The 18146-nt window shown below is 39.5% G+C and overlaps 1 protein-coding gene across 12 annotated transcripts in view; it reads left to right on the forward strand.

The window, feature by feature from the left end:
• Positions 1–18146, forward strand: part of mast4 (microtubule associated serine/threonine kinase family member 4) — a 98633-nt gene that overhangs the window by 50109 nt on the left and 30378 nt on the right. For 9 of the 12 annotated variants that reach the window (XM_058382684.1, XM_058382685.1, XM_058382686.1 and 6 more), the window contains one exon: positions 3288–3319. In XM_058382684.1, the coding sequence (XP_058238667.1) occupies positions 3288–3319 (32 nt within the window). Of the gene's footprint in view, positions 1–3287; positions 3320–8515; positions 8805–10766; positions 10848–18146 lie in introns of those variants that run through there. The other 3 variants (XM_058382692.1, XM_058382693.1, XM_058382695.1) reach the window with 3 other exon arrangements.

Below are 18146 nucleotides of genomic sequence, written 5' to 3' on the forward strand. Positions count from 1 at the left end.
CAACCTACATAAACGTTTATATATAATGGTTTAATTCAGCAGGTGTCAGATGCCATAAAAAGCTCCATTTTAAGTGAATGAGGATGAGGGAATATTGTGAAAGCCGTATTCATAGTGACATAACACCTACATAAGCTCTTCATGACTGCTCATGTCAACCTACATAAACGTTTATATATAGTGAATGAATATATGAATATATAGTGAGTGAATAGTGAATGAGGATGAAGGAATATTGTGAAAGCCGTATTCATAGTGACATAACACCTACATAAGCTCTTCATGACTGCTCATGTCAACCTACATAAACGTTTATATATAATGGTTTAATTCAGCAGGTATCAGATGCCATAAAAAGCTCCATTTTAAGTGAATGAGGATGAGGGAATATTGTGAAAGCCGTATTCATAGTGACATAACACCTACATAAGCTCTTCATGACTGCTCATGTCAACCTACATAAACGTTTATATATAGTGAATGAATATATGAATATATAGTGAGTGAATAGTGAATGAGGATGAGGGAATATTGTGAAAGCAATATTTATAGTTGACATTTCATCTTATGAATATTGCCCCAAAATTAAGTGTTTCTTCCTTTTGTCATTAAAGGTAACATTTTCTGTTTATAAATCTTGCAGTACAAAGTCAGTTGTTATGACTTTCTAATGTCACTTGACTTAGGAGTCAGCTTGACACCAGATTTAATGAAGGCAGGCTTTATGGAAGTTGATGCCTGATGGAATACATATAGACTTGCGTCACTTGTCATAAAGGGCTTACGTAGATTACATGTCGTCTTATGAATACTGCCCAAAAAGGCTGGCTTTATGGAAGTTGATGCCTGATGGAATATAGATATTTATGTAGACTTATGTCAGTTGTCATAAAGGGCTTATGTAGTTGACATGCCAGCTTATACCAACTACCTATCAGTTGTGATGACATTCATTTTGTCACTAAAATGAACAAAAGCTAATGCCTATTTATGTAGGTTTGCCAGTTGTTATGAAGGTCCTGTGTAATACTGCCTTTTCACACAGGTGTACAGGCCATGCTTGTGCAATATAAGGGTCTCGATGTTTTCTCAGCACATAGCTTCGTCTCAGTGGTTAGATGTTTATTCACGTTAAGCCGCCCTGCTCGAGCCTGTTATCTCGATCACACCATCTCGCCCCCCATCCTGCTGTGTTCTTCCACTCGTTCTGTCTCATTACATTTAAATTGTGCTAGTCTGCTCACTGCGCACTTATGTTATGGCACCATATGGAGTAGCTGGAGGTAGAGAGCATGCATCAGGACTTTCTCAGCACTTGTTAGAAACCGTAGCAGCATGCAGGGGTCTAACACTCTCACAATACACACTCGCTCGAGGAACATTCGGGTAAAACCAATACTCTGTCTCTTTTACATTCTTATGGACAGTTTATCTCTGTGACAGTCGGATGACTTAAAACTGGCTGGTGATGAAACTGACTCGCCTGTTATCTAATATATCCTGTCATCTTAGAGCGTCTCTCTTTTTCTTTCTCTTCGTCAGTGTGTAATTCAACAGCTTTCCACATTTCCTAGTGCCTCAGGAGGCTGTTTAGTGAACACTAGAAGCAAGAACATGACAAAATCGGTTTTATTAGAGTACTGTTCAAATCCTAGAGGCTGCTTTGAGTATTTGTAACAAAAAAGCGCCCTCTGCTGGAGATTTCTAAAATTTACTTTTGAATATATATGTAGGGTTATATATTAAAAGAGAGATGAAAGAATTTTGTTTTAAAAAAAATACATGAAAAGTATAATTTATGGCATATGACAGCTTATAACATTTCTATGAATATCTCTAACATGTCACAGCTCTATAATGACAGACCCCTGTATATTCATATGCACTTGGTATGTGCATATCAATGAATTTAACACTGAGGGTCATTACACTGTTATAACAGGCTTATGTGGTAAGGTGGGGTTTATGTGACAGCTTATAACACATTTATGACCTGCCACAGCTTCCTAATGACAGACCCCTGTATATCTTTATATACGTATTCACTCGGTATGTGCATATCAATGAATTTAACACTGAGGGTCATTACACTGTTATAACAGGCTTATGTGGTAAGGTGGGGTTTATGTGACAGCTTATAACACATTTATGACCTCCCACAGCTTCCTAATGACAGACCCCTGTATATCTGTATATACGTATGCAGTTGGTAGAAACATCAAGCTCAAGCTGGTATGCTATGACATATCTATGAATTTAACGCTGAGGGTCATTACACGGTTATAACAGGCTTATAAAGCATTTCTCTGGCTCTTAAGCATCATGCAGTATTTCTCTTAATGAGTTTTCCATAAATATCTTTTGTGTTTTTCTGACCCTCGAGTAACATGAGGTTTATATGACCGCTTATAACATATTTATGACATGTCACAGCTCCATAATGACAGTTTTCTGTATGTTTGTATATTCATATGCAGTTGGTACAAACATCAAGCTGTATACTATGACATATCAATTAATTTAACACTGAGGGTCATGACACTGTTATAACAGGCTTATGTAGCATTTTTCTGGCTTTTAAGTAAAGTGAGCTTCATGCAATATTTCTCCTTATAATTTTTATATTAATATCTTTGACAATCAAGAGAGTTATGTATAATAATTGTATAAAAATGTGGAATAATTCTGACACTTGGGCAATGTGGGGTTTATATGACAGCTTATAACATTTTTATGAATATTTGTGACATGTCATAGGTCCATGATTATAGAATCCTGTCTGTCTATATACACTGGCACTTGGTGGATATATGTATGTAAACACACACACACACACACACACACACACACACACACGCTCATGGCATGACTTGTTGAGTTCATGAGTTCAGTATTGGTTGACTTTGTATCTTTCTGTCTTATTCTGGAGTGCTGGGAAAATGGGTCACCTCTTTGAACCACTGAGGCAGAGCGGTGAAGTCATAGCAGGCTGTGAATAGCCAGACTGGTGATGTGTGTGTGAGTGTGTCTAGATTGTATTCACGGTTCGAGCTCAGGGTTAAGAAGCTAGCTCATTGTAATTATTCGCCTCAACCTCTCCTTCCATTCAGAGAAGCCAGCGTTCGAGAACTTCCCACGCTTTCAGAGAGGCAAAGCCCTAAACAGTTAACAGCACTTCCTCCTTAAATGTTCTTGAACTGTGGAATAATCATACATTTTAACTCAACTCCACCTTTTTCTCTCTCTCTCTCTCACTCTCTTTCTCTCTCTCTCTCTCTTTTTTACAGAAGGAGCTCAGTTTGCCCAGGAGAGGGAGCTTGTAAGTAAACACTCTCATTGATTTCTTGCGCTTGTTATGCCACCACCATAAACCGGGTTATACGCAGCTCATGTGGAAACATCACACTGACTCAATGGATTATTTCTTTTCATTATACTGTGTAAATGTTTTAAAATCAGATTCTTTTGATACGCTGAAACTCCTCCATCTCATGAGGCTTGAGAGATCAGAGCTTCAGTCCGAAACCAAACCTCAGAACGGTTCACCAGTCCTACATTAGGACTACATATGCCGTTTTCTTTCATATTAATGGCCTATGATGGTCTATGGTTTTACATTTTGTCATAAATCCAATGTAGCTTTGAGAATAAGCACATCATTTTCTCAAATGTTTGGGTGTGTTTGTGATTATTATGGATATGTTTAAAAAGGCCAACTCTAGAATTGTGGGGAAATTACAGACCTGGCAACCCTGACTGTTTTTAATTGTAAAAATCGATCTTTTCTGGGATTTTTATATAAATTTCTAGGCCTTTTCTGAGCTGTATGGAAATATTTTAACAATTTTTGTATATTTATAGTATGTATTATTTTACCAGCAGCAGGTCGACTGAACATTCGCACGCTCGCACTTCGCATTTCGCTTTCTGTATCTGTCCTACTGTGAGCCGTGTTGATTTTCCTGTGGAGAATTTGTAGAGTTTGTGTCAAGCCATCACTCGCCAAAGCCGGCGTCGCTCCTCTTTCTCGGCGTCTTCGCTCCAGCTTTAGCATTCAAGGCTTTCTGGCTCTGTCGTGACACCCAGCCATGGATTTTGGCAGCCTCTGTCCATTTCTTCCTTTAGCACATATGAGATTCCAGCCTGCGGCCTGCCATCTGGAGGAGCTGCCTGGCTTATAATTGATGACCGCTAATAAAAAAGCTCTCACACAGACACACACACACACGGGATCCCTTATCTTGAATCATATTTATGCCCAGTTGTTATGGGACGCGTAAGATAACAGCCTCTGTTAAAGCACTGTGTATACAGACGGTTTTAAAACGGAGCTTTAACCTCTTTAGGAGGGAGTTCGGCGCTTGTAGATGTCTGGGAAGTCATCCAGCAAGAGAGGGAACGACTGAGAGGATATGATCCAGGGGATGATTGGCAGGCTTTATAAACACATGCTGCTGAAAAACAAATCTCATGTAAACAATATCGCATTTCCGGCCGGGGTTTCGTTTAGCTTTAACTGTTCGGTTGTACGTGTTTGATTAATTCCTGGTTTCTTTGGCTGAAATGATTAAAAATCAGAGTCTGGCTTTGGGATGATTCTGCTTATGACACCCTGATGATGACTCTGATGATCGTCCCTGTTAGATATTTTTCTCCTTATTTATCCGAGCTAATATTCAGTCATGCATGGTTTATTCACTGACGTACAGCACCGCAGCTGTCTACCCTCCAGATGGCATGCGAGCCGAGAAGAGCTTTATAGATAGACCTGGAAATGGTGCAAACAGTCAATCATCTGTCAGAAAAGTCACTTTTTTTTACTGCCAGAGTTTCTTCTTCTTGTCAAACCTCCAAATTCCGGTGGCTTTAAAGTCAAATTTAATAAATCAGACACTCTGAAATGATGTAATGGTTGGCAAATAAAATTAAAAATTCTGAATCGAAAAGAAGTTTGTGGCATTTGTTTCAAATTGTGAGTTCAACCAACCAACCTAATTAATAATAATAATTATAATAATAATAATAATTATTATAATTATTATTTTATATATAAATAATTCAACAAAAATATATAATATACTTATTATATATAAAAAATCAACAAATAAATAATAAAATAATTATAAATAATAAAAAAAATAAATTATAATAAAAGAATAATAATAATAATAATTATTATTATTATTATTATTATTATTATTATACATTTTATTATTATTATTATTATTTATTTATTTATTTTTTATATCAGTTGAATGCACAGTTTTGCGTCGTCTTAACTCAAATTTTAGACTTCTCGTGTGATATCTGTCTGTTCATCAGGTGCTCACAGAAGTATTAGACTAGTATTAATATGCTATCGTTTCTGTAATAAGATGTTTATTAGCTTTTTCTAACGTTTATTAAAGGATTTTCCAGTGTCAACTCTTCTTCAACAGTCAGAGATGAAGCTGTTACTTCATCCATTTGAAGTAATCTTTTTAATTCTTATAAACATCATGAATAAGGGAGAAGCTATTGGAAATCTTCTGACAGGAACTTTTTTTAACCGTTTGGCTAAATGTAACTAGAAATGGATTAAAAATTATGTTGAAATATCAGATTTATAGTGAGGTTGTAAACTGTTGTAGTATCAGATGAATAAAGCGCTTGAGAACAAAGAAATCTTTGTTCCAGTTCTTGCTTTACATCCCAGTGATTATTTTCCTGCATCTGCACTCCCCTTATTCCATACTTGAATGCTGGTTATAAATAAACATGAACATGAGCTGTTGCATATTTTAATGAGTGCTACAGGCACAGTTCAGCCAGAGGAGAATCCGGTGATAAGGACAACATGGCTCTGTTAAAAGCCTGTCTTTTTCATTCACCTCTGATTAAACGGTGATGATTTCTTTATAATATCATAATATCAAAATCATTGCCCGAGCTTCATTACATTTCTAGCTGAGAGAGAGTCTTTGTGGTTGTATTTGGGGGTTGATTCGGTTTTCTGAAATCGTTCTTTGTGAAGAACTTCGGTGAGCAGGCTTGTCCACACTGTTGCTGTGAGATCCACACCTGTTGGTGCAAAAGCCGCTCCATGCTGATGGGATCTATTACTGTTGAGAGATTAGTCCCAGATATGCCATGACAAGACCTGAGACAGCTTCCAAATATGTTTGTTACCGGATATTGTCGGCCTGATGTGGTAAAAACATGTCGAATCTGCCAGATGACGTACAGACAGTTCATCTTCCTTTATATTTCATTGATTTTGTTTTTTAACTATTTATTAGTATATGATATATATAGTATATAGTCGATCTCCAAGCACAGATTTTTCCTTTTGGTGGACGTGCATTATGCGTTTTGTTGCGTGTATCGAAATTAGGTCAGACAGGTTCGTTTTCACCTGTTTATATATTCAATCCTTATGTCTGTCTATTTTTAGGGCAGCGGTGATATCACTCACTCGGAGTCATGCAGTGAATAAGATCTCGAAGAAGAGCTAGATCCACCATGTTGACTAAAATGCCATGGTTCACTCAGTAGGCGGGGCTTATCACCACAGGCATTCACACATGCACATGGGTGCAAGAAAAAAATCAAACCCGAATCAAGGTATTCGAATTGGTGTGAAATGATGAGACGTAAGCAGTGTGTGGTGTTTTAGAGGCAGAAATGCATTTCATGTGGTTTCCAATTCGTTGAAGTTGAAAGCGTTGAGTGACTCGCTTCATTATAGGCGGAACTTAAAATAGGGATTTAACTTATTTTTTTTTCTCATGACCGTCCCAGAAACGCTCTCAGACGGCAGTCTTAATTGTCCCAAGGCACCCGTTACTGTCCCAAATACTAAACTGTGCCCTTTTAAAAATGTCACAGCGAGACAACACCGATACTTGAGAAAGAATTTGAATGGAAAGTTTAATGGAGGCACAAAATCTACTGTAAAAATGACAGTATTGCCTCAGAATTGCATCAATATTGCCCCAGTACCCAGGTTTGCCTCAGAATTGCCCCAGTATTTTCTTAGAACTGCCTCACAATTATATTGCCTCAGCATTGCCACAGAACTGCCTAAGAATAGCCTCAGAATTGCCTCAGTATTGCTTCAGTACTGCCTTAGAATTGCCCAGTATTTCCTTAGAACTGTCTTAAAATAGTATTGCCTCAGTGATGCCACAGAACTGCCTCGGATTTGCCTCAAAATTGCCCTAGTATTGCCACAGAACTGCCAAAGTATTGCCTCAGAACTGCCTCAGAATTGCCTCAGTATTGCCCCAGTATTGCCTTAGAACTAGCTCAGAATTGAATTGCCTCAGATTTGCCCAAGCTTTGCCCCAGTATTGCCTCAGGATTGCCTCAGGATTGCCCCAGTATTGCCTTAGAACTAGCTCAGAATTGAATTGCCTCAGATTTGCCCAAGCTTTGCCCCAGTATTGCCTCAGAACTGCTTCAGAATTGCCTCAGTATTGGCTCAGTATTGCCTCTGAACTGCCTTAGTATTGTCTCAGAACTGCTTCAGTATTGCATCTGAACTGCCTCAGCATTGTCTCAGTATTGCTTCAGTATTGCCTCACAACTGCCTCAGTATTGGAAATCCTATGGAATATCCTGGAAATCTTCTTGTTATGCTAAGCATGTATTTAGCTAGGTTTGTTAGCTAGCTGTAGTAAACACTTAAAGGCTAAACGAATAAAATGCAGAGTCATTAATTCACTACATGGCGAGTACACTGATGCTAGCATAGCAAGAAGAAATATTTCTTAACACTGTGACATTGACCTAAGCTTGCTTCCTGTCAGGTTTTCTAGAATTTTCTGCTTTTACAGCTAACTGTAAATATTCATAAAGTCTTGTTGTTCTACTAAGCAAATATTTGGCTTGGTTTCTTAGCTAGCTGTAGCGATGAACCAGAGTCTAAACGAATAAAATGCAGTCATTAATTCAGTTTTTCTTCACTGCATAGCAAATACATGGTCATAAGCGCTTACTTTGCTAGCTTAGATGCCTGCTTAGTAATAAAATGTTGAACTAAATGTACTTCCTGACTGGTTTTCTCAAATTTTCTGCTCACTAAATCCCTAAATCCATTGGGATTAAGGCACCGGATCACATCGGTTACCTTTGCCCTGCTGAACTGGGGTCTTATGTAAAAGCAAATAAAACCACGTGATATCTCATCTCATCTTATTTTGGTCCTAAGCTTCAGGAAGGTTTGTAGAGGGTTCGAATTGGCACAAAAGATGGCATTGAAATGCAAATGAATGTTTTGGTTGGAGCCGTAGCCTGAATAATCTACACGGCTATTAGCGCAGGATATAATATACCAGAAAGAAAAGAAAGAAAATCTAAAAAGCCAGTGTTGTGTGAGGCTTCATTGACGAGGTCCAGTGTAGTCTAGTGTAAAGGAGATAAAAAATCCATACTCTGTGTTTGGCTCTGCTGACGTAAGGGTCTTCCACCGGTGGAGGAGGGGCGCTGAAGCCCAGGCATGCATGTTTGTGTATGGGAGAGAGAGAGAGAGAGAGAGAGAGAGAAAGTGTGAGCGGCAGAGGGATGGGAGGAGAAAGAGAGCCATTGTCCAGCCTCTTAGTGCTCCACAGGCGACCGACGATCACATCTGACAGCTAGGGTTAGAAGTCTAAGGACAGGGGAAGGAAGAAGAAGAAGAAAAAAAATCAGCCGTTTTGCTGTCCCTGTTTGACGTGACGTGAGGCTCTGCGAAAAAAATATCATGTGCACAATAGATCACTCGAGTCTAGCACAGCCATGAAAGCCCAGCGGGAGAGGTTAAGGATTCCGGGGCTGACACTCGAGTGAGTATTTCCTCTCTTTTGTGTTTACTGCGTCGTCTTCGTTCAGAGGTGCAGCATTACCACAGCAGCAGCAGCAGCAGTGTCTGCAGTATGCCCTAAGAGAAGAGCAACAGAATAAAGCTAGTCCAGAATGTTGTGTTGAAACTGAGCTCCGATCAGTTTTAGGATTCGCTCATGTCATAGGGCGTGTGATGGAGGACCTGATGTGGGATCAGTGAGCTGTGTTTGTAAATGAAACGGTAGAGATCTGCAGCTGGAGAACCTGCCAGCTTGTCTGTCTGTTTGCATGAGCTGACGTACAAAGATATGGCTCCTGTTCCCCTCGCCGTAATTCGTAATTCACTCAGTGATGATGCGTAGCCCAAACGTCCGGATTACCCTTGTAGAGACCCGATCGTTACGGTGTTCTATCCGTCCCATCTCTTATTATCATTAGCTCTCAGAGATTTTAGAGAGAGAGAGAGAGAGAGAAAGAGAGGTCACGGCAAGCACATGTTTACATCTACTGTAGCTGCTTGTGTTGCATCACCGCCGGTGTTGCTAAGCACACCATGCATGCTTATCTCCTGACACGTCAGTTCAGCACTTTCAGGTGACGTGATTGGTTTAGCTTATCAATGGTCTTCTGCACCAGCAGCAACGTATTCATGCACTTGAAGGCCTGGAGGAAAAGCAGCCCAGGGCGAGGAAATTTGGAGGTCATTTTTCCTGGTGTTTGTTTAATGCAGTATGGAGTGTGTGGAGGTTCTGTTTGTAGGTTCTGAATGCAGAAAATGGGACTAATAATGACAGCATTTGGAAATAATGGAAATAAAATCTGAAAAACAAATCTCAAATTGATCGTCCCAGTCAATGCTGCTCTGTGGTAATGTCTGTAAATCTGGAAAAAGGAAAAATTGATCCTACTCCATAACGTTTCCTGAAAATCAGGACGTTTCAGGCACATCTAGATCTTCGAAGTGCTTTATTATCTCAAAATGGTGGACGATCTGCCGGGTTTCACCTCCAACAACAACAACCTCAGAAGCAGGTTGCAGAACTTCTGCCCGAAGCGTCCTGCTTCTCTAGAAACGTTGTGCACTACGCTCAAATATCACAACATCTACACTACAGTTACTTCCTGGATTCTTCTTCTTCTTCTTCTTCTTCTTCAGAGTTATTAATAAACTGTGGGGTGCAAAATTCTGAGGCCAGTAGTGAAAATATTTGTTTGGCATTCTTTGGGAATGAACAAATGTTTGCATTCGGTATGACATCAGAATATTAGCAACAGTTTCAGTGCACTGTAGAATTCTGTCCGTCTTAGTATATCACATGTCCCACTTTTGCTTGAAGGACAACAAGAGCTTTGGCATGATCTCCATAAGTGTTGATGAATCTCAGGTTATGCGTTAGAAGAGATCAGACTCGAAGGAAAATCTGACCTTTTGTATAATGGAGCTAACGTCATGACGCTAATGCCAAACAATTCATTCCACATTTAAAAGCTCCCAGATTTTCAGTGTGGCCTCAGATTTTTGGTGCCTATTATATATACAGTAGAGACAGAGACACCTGTATGGTAATGTATTTGCAGGTTTAGTTTGATGCTGTTTGCACTCTTAGGGGAAAAACATCTAATCTTTTTGTCTTTGTCTCTTTGTGAGAAGCATTAAAGGTTCTATCTAGAACCCTATGCATGATTAAGGCTCTAAATAAAACCTCACTACGTAGTTGAAAACATTAAAGTATCCAAAGAATCCTGGAGTTTTCCTCCAAGAGTGCTTAAAGAACATCACTGAACTGCCTTTTGATATGTAGATTTCATTCGTGCATATAAAACCAGTTTAAGGTACATAATTAGAGTGTAAATTGTTCTAAAGTACACTATGAATAAAGATAGGTAAAAAGATCGCGTAGTATAATCCGATCTGTCAGGCCGTACTTTGGTTCAGCATTTACGAAGCGTGATTTGACTTGCAGCCTCACTCCAAGAAGCTTGAGCCCGACTCCCACAAGTCCTTGCAGCCCATGCAGCCCGCTGCACGCCTTCCATTTTTGGAGGTAAGAGCACGCTTCTTCGACATCTTGTTTTTCAGGAGCCGAAAAAGGGTCGAGCGAGGTTTCACGCTCTGATGTTAATCTTCGGATTGATTTTTCAACAAGACCAAACGCTCTCCATTTAACGTTAAGTTTTGCTCATTTCGGTTTTTTGTATATTTTTTTTCCCTAAAAGCTTTTTCTATAATTTCATAGAAAGGGACGGTGGGCTTATATAACGCGCTGAGCTTTTGTGTCGGCCCTCTTTCAAGTGCAAAATAGGATTTGTGGCTGAATCGAGTAGCGGATGGAGGAAATGAGGTCAGAGCAAATCTTAAGAAAAAGAAAGCCGTTCTGAGGAAAAATCGGGTTTTAAAAAAGACGCTGTTTTTGGAAATCGTCAAGGAACGAGGTGTTTGAGTTTCATTTAAATGGAATAAAGCGGGACTGGAATGGATTTCCTGCTTTCTTGCGAGATCAAAAGATACCGCTTTTGATGGGTGGGTAAATTTTCTGTACCAGACATTTGAAATTCCATTGGTCATTAATAATCTGTCTGCTTTGTGTCTGTATTATCAGACACCGTTTGATCATCAGACTGCTGTGTCGCTTCCTGCCCCAGAATCCCACACTGCTTAATGACTACTGAAACAGCAGCCCATGATGTCCACCATCCAGTCAGTATTAATTCCTCTGGACTGACGAGAGAAATGAGACGTTGAGACCATTTTGTGTTCAAACTGTTAATTCAGGATTACGGTAAATATCGGGAAAAAACGTTGGTATCCTGTGAGAGCTCCTGAGTATACCTCTATACTTCTGTGTACCTTGATTGATCGGCCTTGGAATATCATGAAACGAGGCTTGACTGAGACGTGTATGTACTCAAGGCCTCCTTTGATCAACAGCTAGTGTGGGAATTCAACCAGCAGCAATACATACAGAGGAACAAAGCCATCATTTCTGTTCAGGACTGTAACTGAAGAATAGTAAAATACATCTGCAAACGGGGAATTCACGACACAATAAAGTTCCAATAAGGGCAGTAATAAATAAAAGCTTCACAGTTATAATACATTTATTTACATTTATGGTATTTGGGAGATGAGTGACTTCATGGTCTTAACCACTGAGCTAGCAATTCCCCCCAAAAGCAAGGACTTCAACCAAAACACTCATGTTGCTTTAAAGTTTTTTGGCAAACCTATAGAACATGATATATCTTGCCAATATCTTCACGAATCATGTATGTCATTTTGTCCACCCTTAACTATCTACAGCATTTGCGTTTTATTACCGATCGGCGGTTTCCTTGACCGAAGTCATGGCAGTAATTCACGGCTCTAAGCAGAAGTAAAGTGAGTTAGCGTCTCTCTGATTCAGGTCTCTGTAGGTTCCCTTAATTCATCCTCTTGTAATGGGGGCACCGAAACAGTGCACTCCTATCTAGAGCACTGGCTGCTACATAGGACCCTTTGGGACATGGCAACCAAGAAGGAGATTAGGTCTGATGTTGGTGCTAAAATCAGCAAAGCTCAGCTGGAAGAGATAAAGGAATGGGAAATGGACTTTAGTCTGCATATGTTGGGAGACTGGCTGATTTTAGACCCGGTAATCTGTGTGATGTCACATGCTGTCAAGATGTCACTTGAAAATGCTTAGCGATTGTGTTCAGTGTTGTCGGATTTTCTGGTTTTAGACAGCTAGCTGATGCTGGAGTTTGGTACATTTTAGCACTAAATGTGGAGGAGAAACTTTGGCTGATGCTTTTGTCCAAAATGTTCTACACCTGATCTGAAAGGATGAGGGTTAGATGCCTTGACCACCACTGACACCTCTGACTGACATTACAATTGGCTACCCACAAGCTTTCTTGGTTAGTTTATGTCTTGTTTACTCACCACTTATTGCTTTAATCAAATATCTAGATTAATCCTGAAAATATTTTGACATGATGAGATATCAAGAACTTTGACAAGACGTACATTATTCCTGATGGAAATTGGTGGATGTGCTAATCAGGTTGCACCTGTCAAAATTCGGACTCTCGTATGCAGATAAGTATACAATGGGAATCAGATACTCTTTGATTTCTGACTGGTGGAAAAACTTCAGAGTCCTGACTTCCACCCTCATTAAACGCCTTTGGGATGAAATGAAATTCTAACTCTGTGCCAGACCTTCTTGCCTGACCTTGCTAATGCTCTTGTGGCTAAATGGGCAGTTCAATTCCCACAGCCACTTTAAAAAAAAAAAAAAAATCCAATGGAAAGCCTTCCCAGAAGAGTGGAGATTATTAAAGCGGCAAAAAGGGGATTAATCTGGAATGGCATGTTCACCAAGGACAAAAGGGTGTGATTGTTTGGTCAGGTGTTCAGTGTACTTTTGGCTCTATGATGTGGAATAGAGCTGGTGTTCTTCACCATTTCCAGAGAAGGTAGGGAGATAACAGAGGATTTGGACCTGAAGGTAACCATTGAGAAGCAGTGGATTTCCATTTCAGAAAAGCTTCAAAGCAGCAGCTTGATAGGCCGAGTAGAGCCAGATGGGGAATACTGATGATGATGCAGTCCTGCCCTGACTCATTCGCCACTCCTCCCCATCTCTTCTGTCTCCTCACTCCTAACCAGGATGTGAAGTGCTAGATCTCTGTTATTTGATATGGGGAGCGTTTGAGCTCTGTGTGGAGGATAAGCTTTTGTGCAAGCTCTTTGCTGTGGTATGGAAAGCAAATGCATCCACTATACGTGGTCTTACCTTCTTTTCTGGAATGGGGAACTGTGTTGTAGAGATAAAGGTAAGCAAACCTTTCTAGCCTCTTCTCTGAACGTTCTGTTTGAAGGATGGGTCGTCTGCTTTACAGCATACAAATTCCTCAGCTGAGATCAGATGTGCCTGGACAGATCTCTGCGAGCAGTGGAGTTAGGTTGAAAAGGCTAACTGGAAGTCTGGCAGTGGAATCTTGACACTTTTCTTCACTCAGATTTCTGTGTGTCCAGCTCGATGTCCAGCTCAAGCTTCTTCTTGCCTCACCTTCTGAATGGATGTCATCTACAATGGATACAGAGGTGAATCAAGGGGCTTGATGTTTGCAGTGAGGCTTACAGCAATGCTAGCTTAAGTTGACCAGTGTCATGACCAGTGTTTTCAAACCTGGAGCACCATTTCTGTTCAGTTGTATCTCTATGTGCAGTATGAGGCAGTTGTGATTATATTCTAAGTTCAAATGCTCAAGTCCATACCCTGGGGCAGTTCTTGGCTCATTTGACCGCCATTGTTGAATTCCCAACAATGTTTACAGTATGAATCCGAGTAATGTTTACAGTATTTTTTTATTACTTGGATTCAACACTAATCAGAGCTTCTTGTTTTCATGTACAAAAATAATGAGTTGTTTTGTCAGTTTAAATGTTGTCAAAAACATATGCTCTACTGCGGTGAAATTTAAAATAATATCAGTGTTCTTCCCTGCGAGTGAGAATCTTTGGTATATTTGTAGCATAGGTTTGCTTGAATCTCAGGTTTGCTTGAAGCCTGGGTTCATTTGAAGCTCAGGTTTGTTTGATGCTCAGGTTCAGGGGAAGCTCAGATTGGCTCGATGCTTAGGTTCATATGAAGATCAGGTTTGCTTGATGCTTGGGTTCATGTGAAGCTCAGAGTTGCTTGATGCTCAGGTTCATGTGAAGATCAGGTTTGCTAAAATCTCAGGTTTATGAGAAGAACAGGTTTGCTTGAAACTTGGGTTTATGTGAAGCTCAGGTTTGCTTGGAGCTTTGGTTCCTAAGAAGCGTTGGTTTTGTTTGATGCTTAGGTTCACGAGAAGCTTAGATTGGCTTGAAGCTGAGGTTCATGAGAAGCTCAGGTTTGCTTGATGCTCAGGTTCATATGAACCTCAGGTTTGCTTGGAGCTTGGGTTCATGAGAAGCTCAGGTTTGCTTGGAGCTTGGGTTCATGAGAAGCTCAGGTTTGCTTGGAGCTTGGGTTCATGAGAAGCTCAGGTTTACTTGATGTTCAGGTTCATGTGAAGCTCAGATTTGCTTGATGCTCAGGTTCATGTGGAGCTCAGGTTTGCTTGAAGCTTAGGTTTATGAGAAGCTTTGGTTTTGTTTGATGCTGAGGTTCATGAGAAGCTTAGATTGGCTTGACGATGAGGTTCATTAGAGAAGCTCAGGTTTGCTTGATGCTCAGGTTCATATGAACCTCAGGTTTGCTTGGAGCTTGGGTTCATGAGAAGCTCAGGTTTGCTTGGAGCTTGGGTTCATGAGAAGCTCAGGTTTGCTTGGAGCTTGGGTTCATGAGAAGCTCAGGTTTACTTGATGTTCAGGTTCATGTGAAGCTCAGATTTGCTTGATGCTCAGGTTCATGTGGAGCTCAGGTTTGCTTGAAGCTTAGGTTTATGAGAAGCTTTGGTTTTGTTTGATGCTGAGGTTCATGAGAAGCTTAGATTGGCTTGACGATGAGGTTCATTAGAGAAGCTCAGGTTTGCTTGATGCTCAGGTTCACATGAACCTCAGGTTTGCTTGGAGCTTGGGTTCATGAGAAGCTCAAGTTTTCTTGAAGCTTAGGTTTATGAGAAGCTTTGGTTTTGTTTGAAGCTTAGGTTCACGAGAAGCTCAGGTTAGCTCAATGCTTAGGTTCATGAGAAGCTTTGTTTCGCTTGAAACTTGGGTTTACATGAAGCTCAGGTTTGCTTGAAGCTCAGATTTTCTTGAAATGCGGGTTCACCTGAATCTGGAGTTTGCTTGAGAAAAAAATCCACAAAAACCACTGTATCAAAAAGAACCGGAGGTCAAAAACCTGGGTTCAAAAGCTACTCTAACTCTCTGCACCAACAAATCTGCATCCTGGAAAAAAAAAAGTCTAAGTTAGAAAATGGCCTGCAGCATCAAAAAGACTTTGATGCACACAGTATCATTACCGTACATCTCTAGCTTGACTGAGAGTAATAAAGGCTGACTGCTGCGGTTCTGTTTGACGAGTGTTTACAAGGACATTGATTAAATTCCCTAGTTTTATTAGACCTGTGCAATAACGTCTTTATGATGAGTCTTTAGCCATAACAGACAGTCAGACTTATTGAATAATACACACTCGTGTTTTGCGACGAGCGCAACGACGGGATTTGTGTCGCTGTTGTCTGTAAAGCATTCAAACAAGTGGGTTAAACCAGCCTTTGTTATATTGATACAAATCTTTGTTCTTGAGGTGAGTAATCGCTGGATATGGAATCAATATGAATGAACATTGCATTCAAAAGCATTTTTGTCGAGCTTCCTCCTGCTTTCTGGTGGTCCAACCAGCATACTGTTGGAAAGAAAGATCCTGCGCAGACTCGTCTAGCTGCTAACTACATACGGAAAGAATGCGACTTCTTCTAAACTACTTGACATGATTCATTCAGTAAGGCTGTATTTACGTAACGGCATGGTGCTGATGTGAATCCGTTGGTGTGAACAATGGTGAGATCTGCTTTGTCTCGAATCCAGACGAGTTTATCCACCAGCTTGGTGTTTGATGCCCGTCTGATGACAACAGGACGCCTTATTAGTTTAGTACAGCTCGGAGTATTAAGAGAAGGAAAAGCAGCCTGTGGTCATTACTGTGGTTTACTTGGTTTGAAGTGTTTTTTCAGGTCTTATGACTGTCATATGAAATGCTTTTTATATCAGTAGTACGAGTTTTGTCATGTCTCTACTAAGCTGTAGGAGGCATCTAGGAGCAAACACTCCAGACTGATGGAGTTTAATCTGCCTGTGTGACATGGCTGTATAAATAGCTGTGGTACATCTGATCCTCTTTCACTGAGCACCTGTGAACTACATTTTACATACCTGCTGGAATGATGAATGTTTTATGCCTTTCCTGGACTTTTTTTGACCTACTATTCATTTTAGGCTTATCCTTTTAAAGCAGTTTGGATTTGTTTTGTAGCTCAGGTATACAGTGAATGAATAATTAATGTGTGTTTCATAGGAACATTTTGAGATCTAACCAGAAATACACCAGGAAAATAATCACTAAACATTTATTTTGTCGTTGATGTTTGTTTTAATGGATGCAGAATGTCAGTGAAGAGACCATTCCGGATATGATGCTCATATGAAAGTAGAAACTCAGAGCCTTGAGAATTTGAAGTTTTTTAATAAGTGTTTCCGTTTCCTAGCCTACTAGGGACAATATATTCATAGAAAAACCCCCAAAACGGTTTCTTTTTTCCACTCAGATGTTCTTATCTTCACAGTAAACATTGATATCAAACCCATTTCTGCTCTCTGAGATGCTCCAAGTACTTGTTCATCTAAAAAGCAGCTCGAATTTGATCTTCAACCAGTAAAATTCTTCAGCGAGTAAGGTTATCCAACTGAGTCCTGACTCAGTTCAGATCAGACTCACAGACAGAAAATCACTCATTTGTTTATGCTGAATAAAAATGTCTGATACGTCGTCATAACTTTGTCATTATTAGCTATCTTCATCATTTGCTAAGCTAGCATGCTGCTAGAAGTTTCCAGAAATTAGTATGTCGTGCTGAAAAAAAAAAAAAAAAAAAAAAAAAAATTAATTCAACACCACACTGACATGCTATATAAATGCTAACTATATAAATAGTCTACGCTCTGATTTTCACTTTTTTTTTTTGCAAACGATTCATGTCAACCTTTATCTCTGTGTTTTGAATGTGATTTATTTATTTATTTATTGATTGATTTATTTTTAATTTTTTTAATCTTTTTATTTATATATCCATTTATTTATTTATTTATTTATCTTTTTATTTATTTATTTATCTTTTTATTTATTTATATATCCATCCATTTATTTATTTATTTATTTATTTATTTATTTATTTATTTATCTATTTATTTTATTTTATTTGTATTTAATTTAATTCTATTCAAAATTTTTATTTTATTTAATTATTTTATTTTATTTGTATTTAATTTAATTCTATTCAAAAATTAATTAATTAATTGCTGCATCCGTAACTACAGAACACAATTTTACACAATGTTACACAATTATCGATCCAGATATCTGAGTAAGTCGTAAGAGTGGTCAGCCCCTGCCCCAGCTCCTCGTCCGTATGGAGGGCACCGTGGGACGATTAAAGCCAGCAAGCTAATAGGATCTGAGTAACGACCTCTAATCGCCCTGTTGCTGAAGCTCTCAGTACCTGACGCTCGGTGTGGCTGGAGGAATGGCAGCAGTCCGGCGCTTTTAACCGCGTTTCGGTGTAAACATCGGGACGAATGTGGACTAGCCTCGAGGATGTGTACATCATTACTTTGATGAACTATCTCAACAGGGCCAAGTGGTACAACT

The sequence above is a fragment of the Hemibagrus wyckioides genome, linkage group LG28 (genome assembly GCF_019097595.1).
Source record: "Hemibagrus wyckioides isolate EC202008001 linkage group LG28, SWU_Hwy_1.0, whole genome shotgun sequence".
Classification (NCBI taxonomy): Eukaryota; Metazoa; Chordata; class Actinopteri; order Siluriformes; family Bagridae; genus Hemibagrus; species Hemibagrus wyckioides.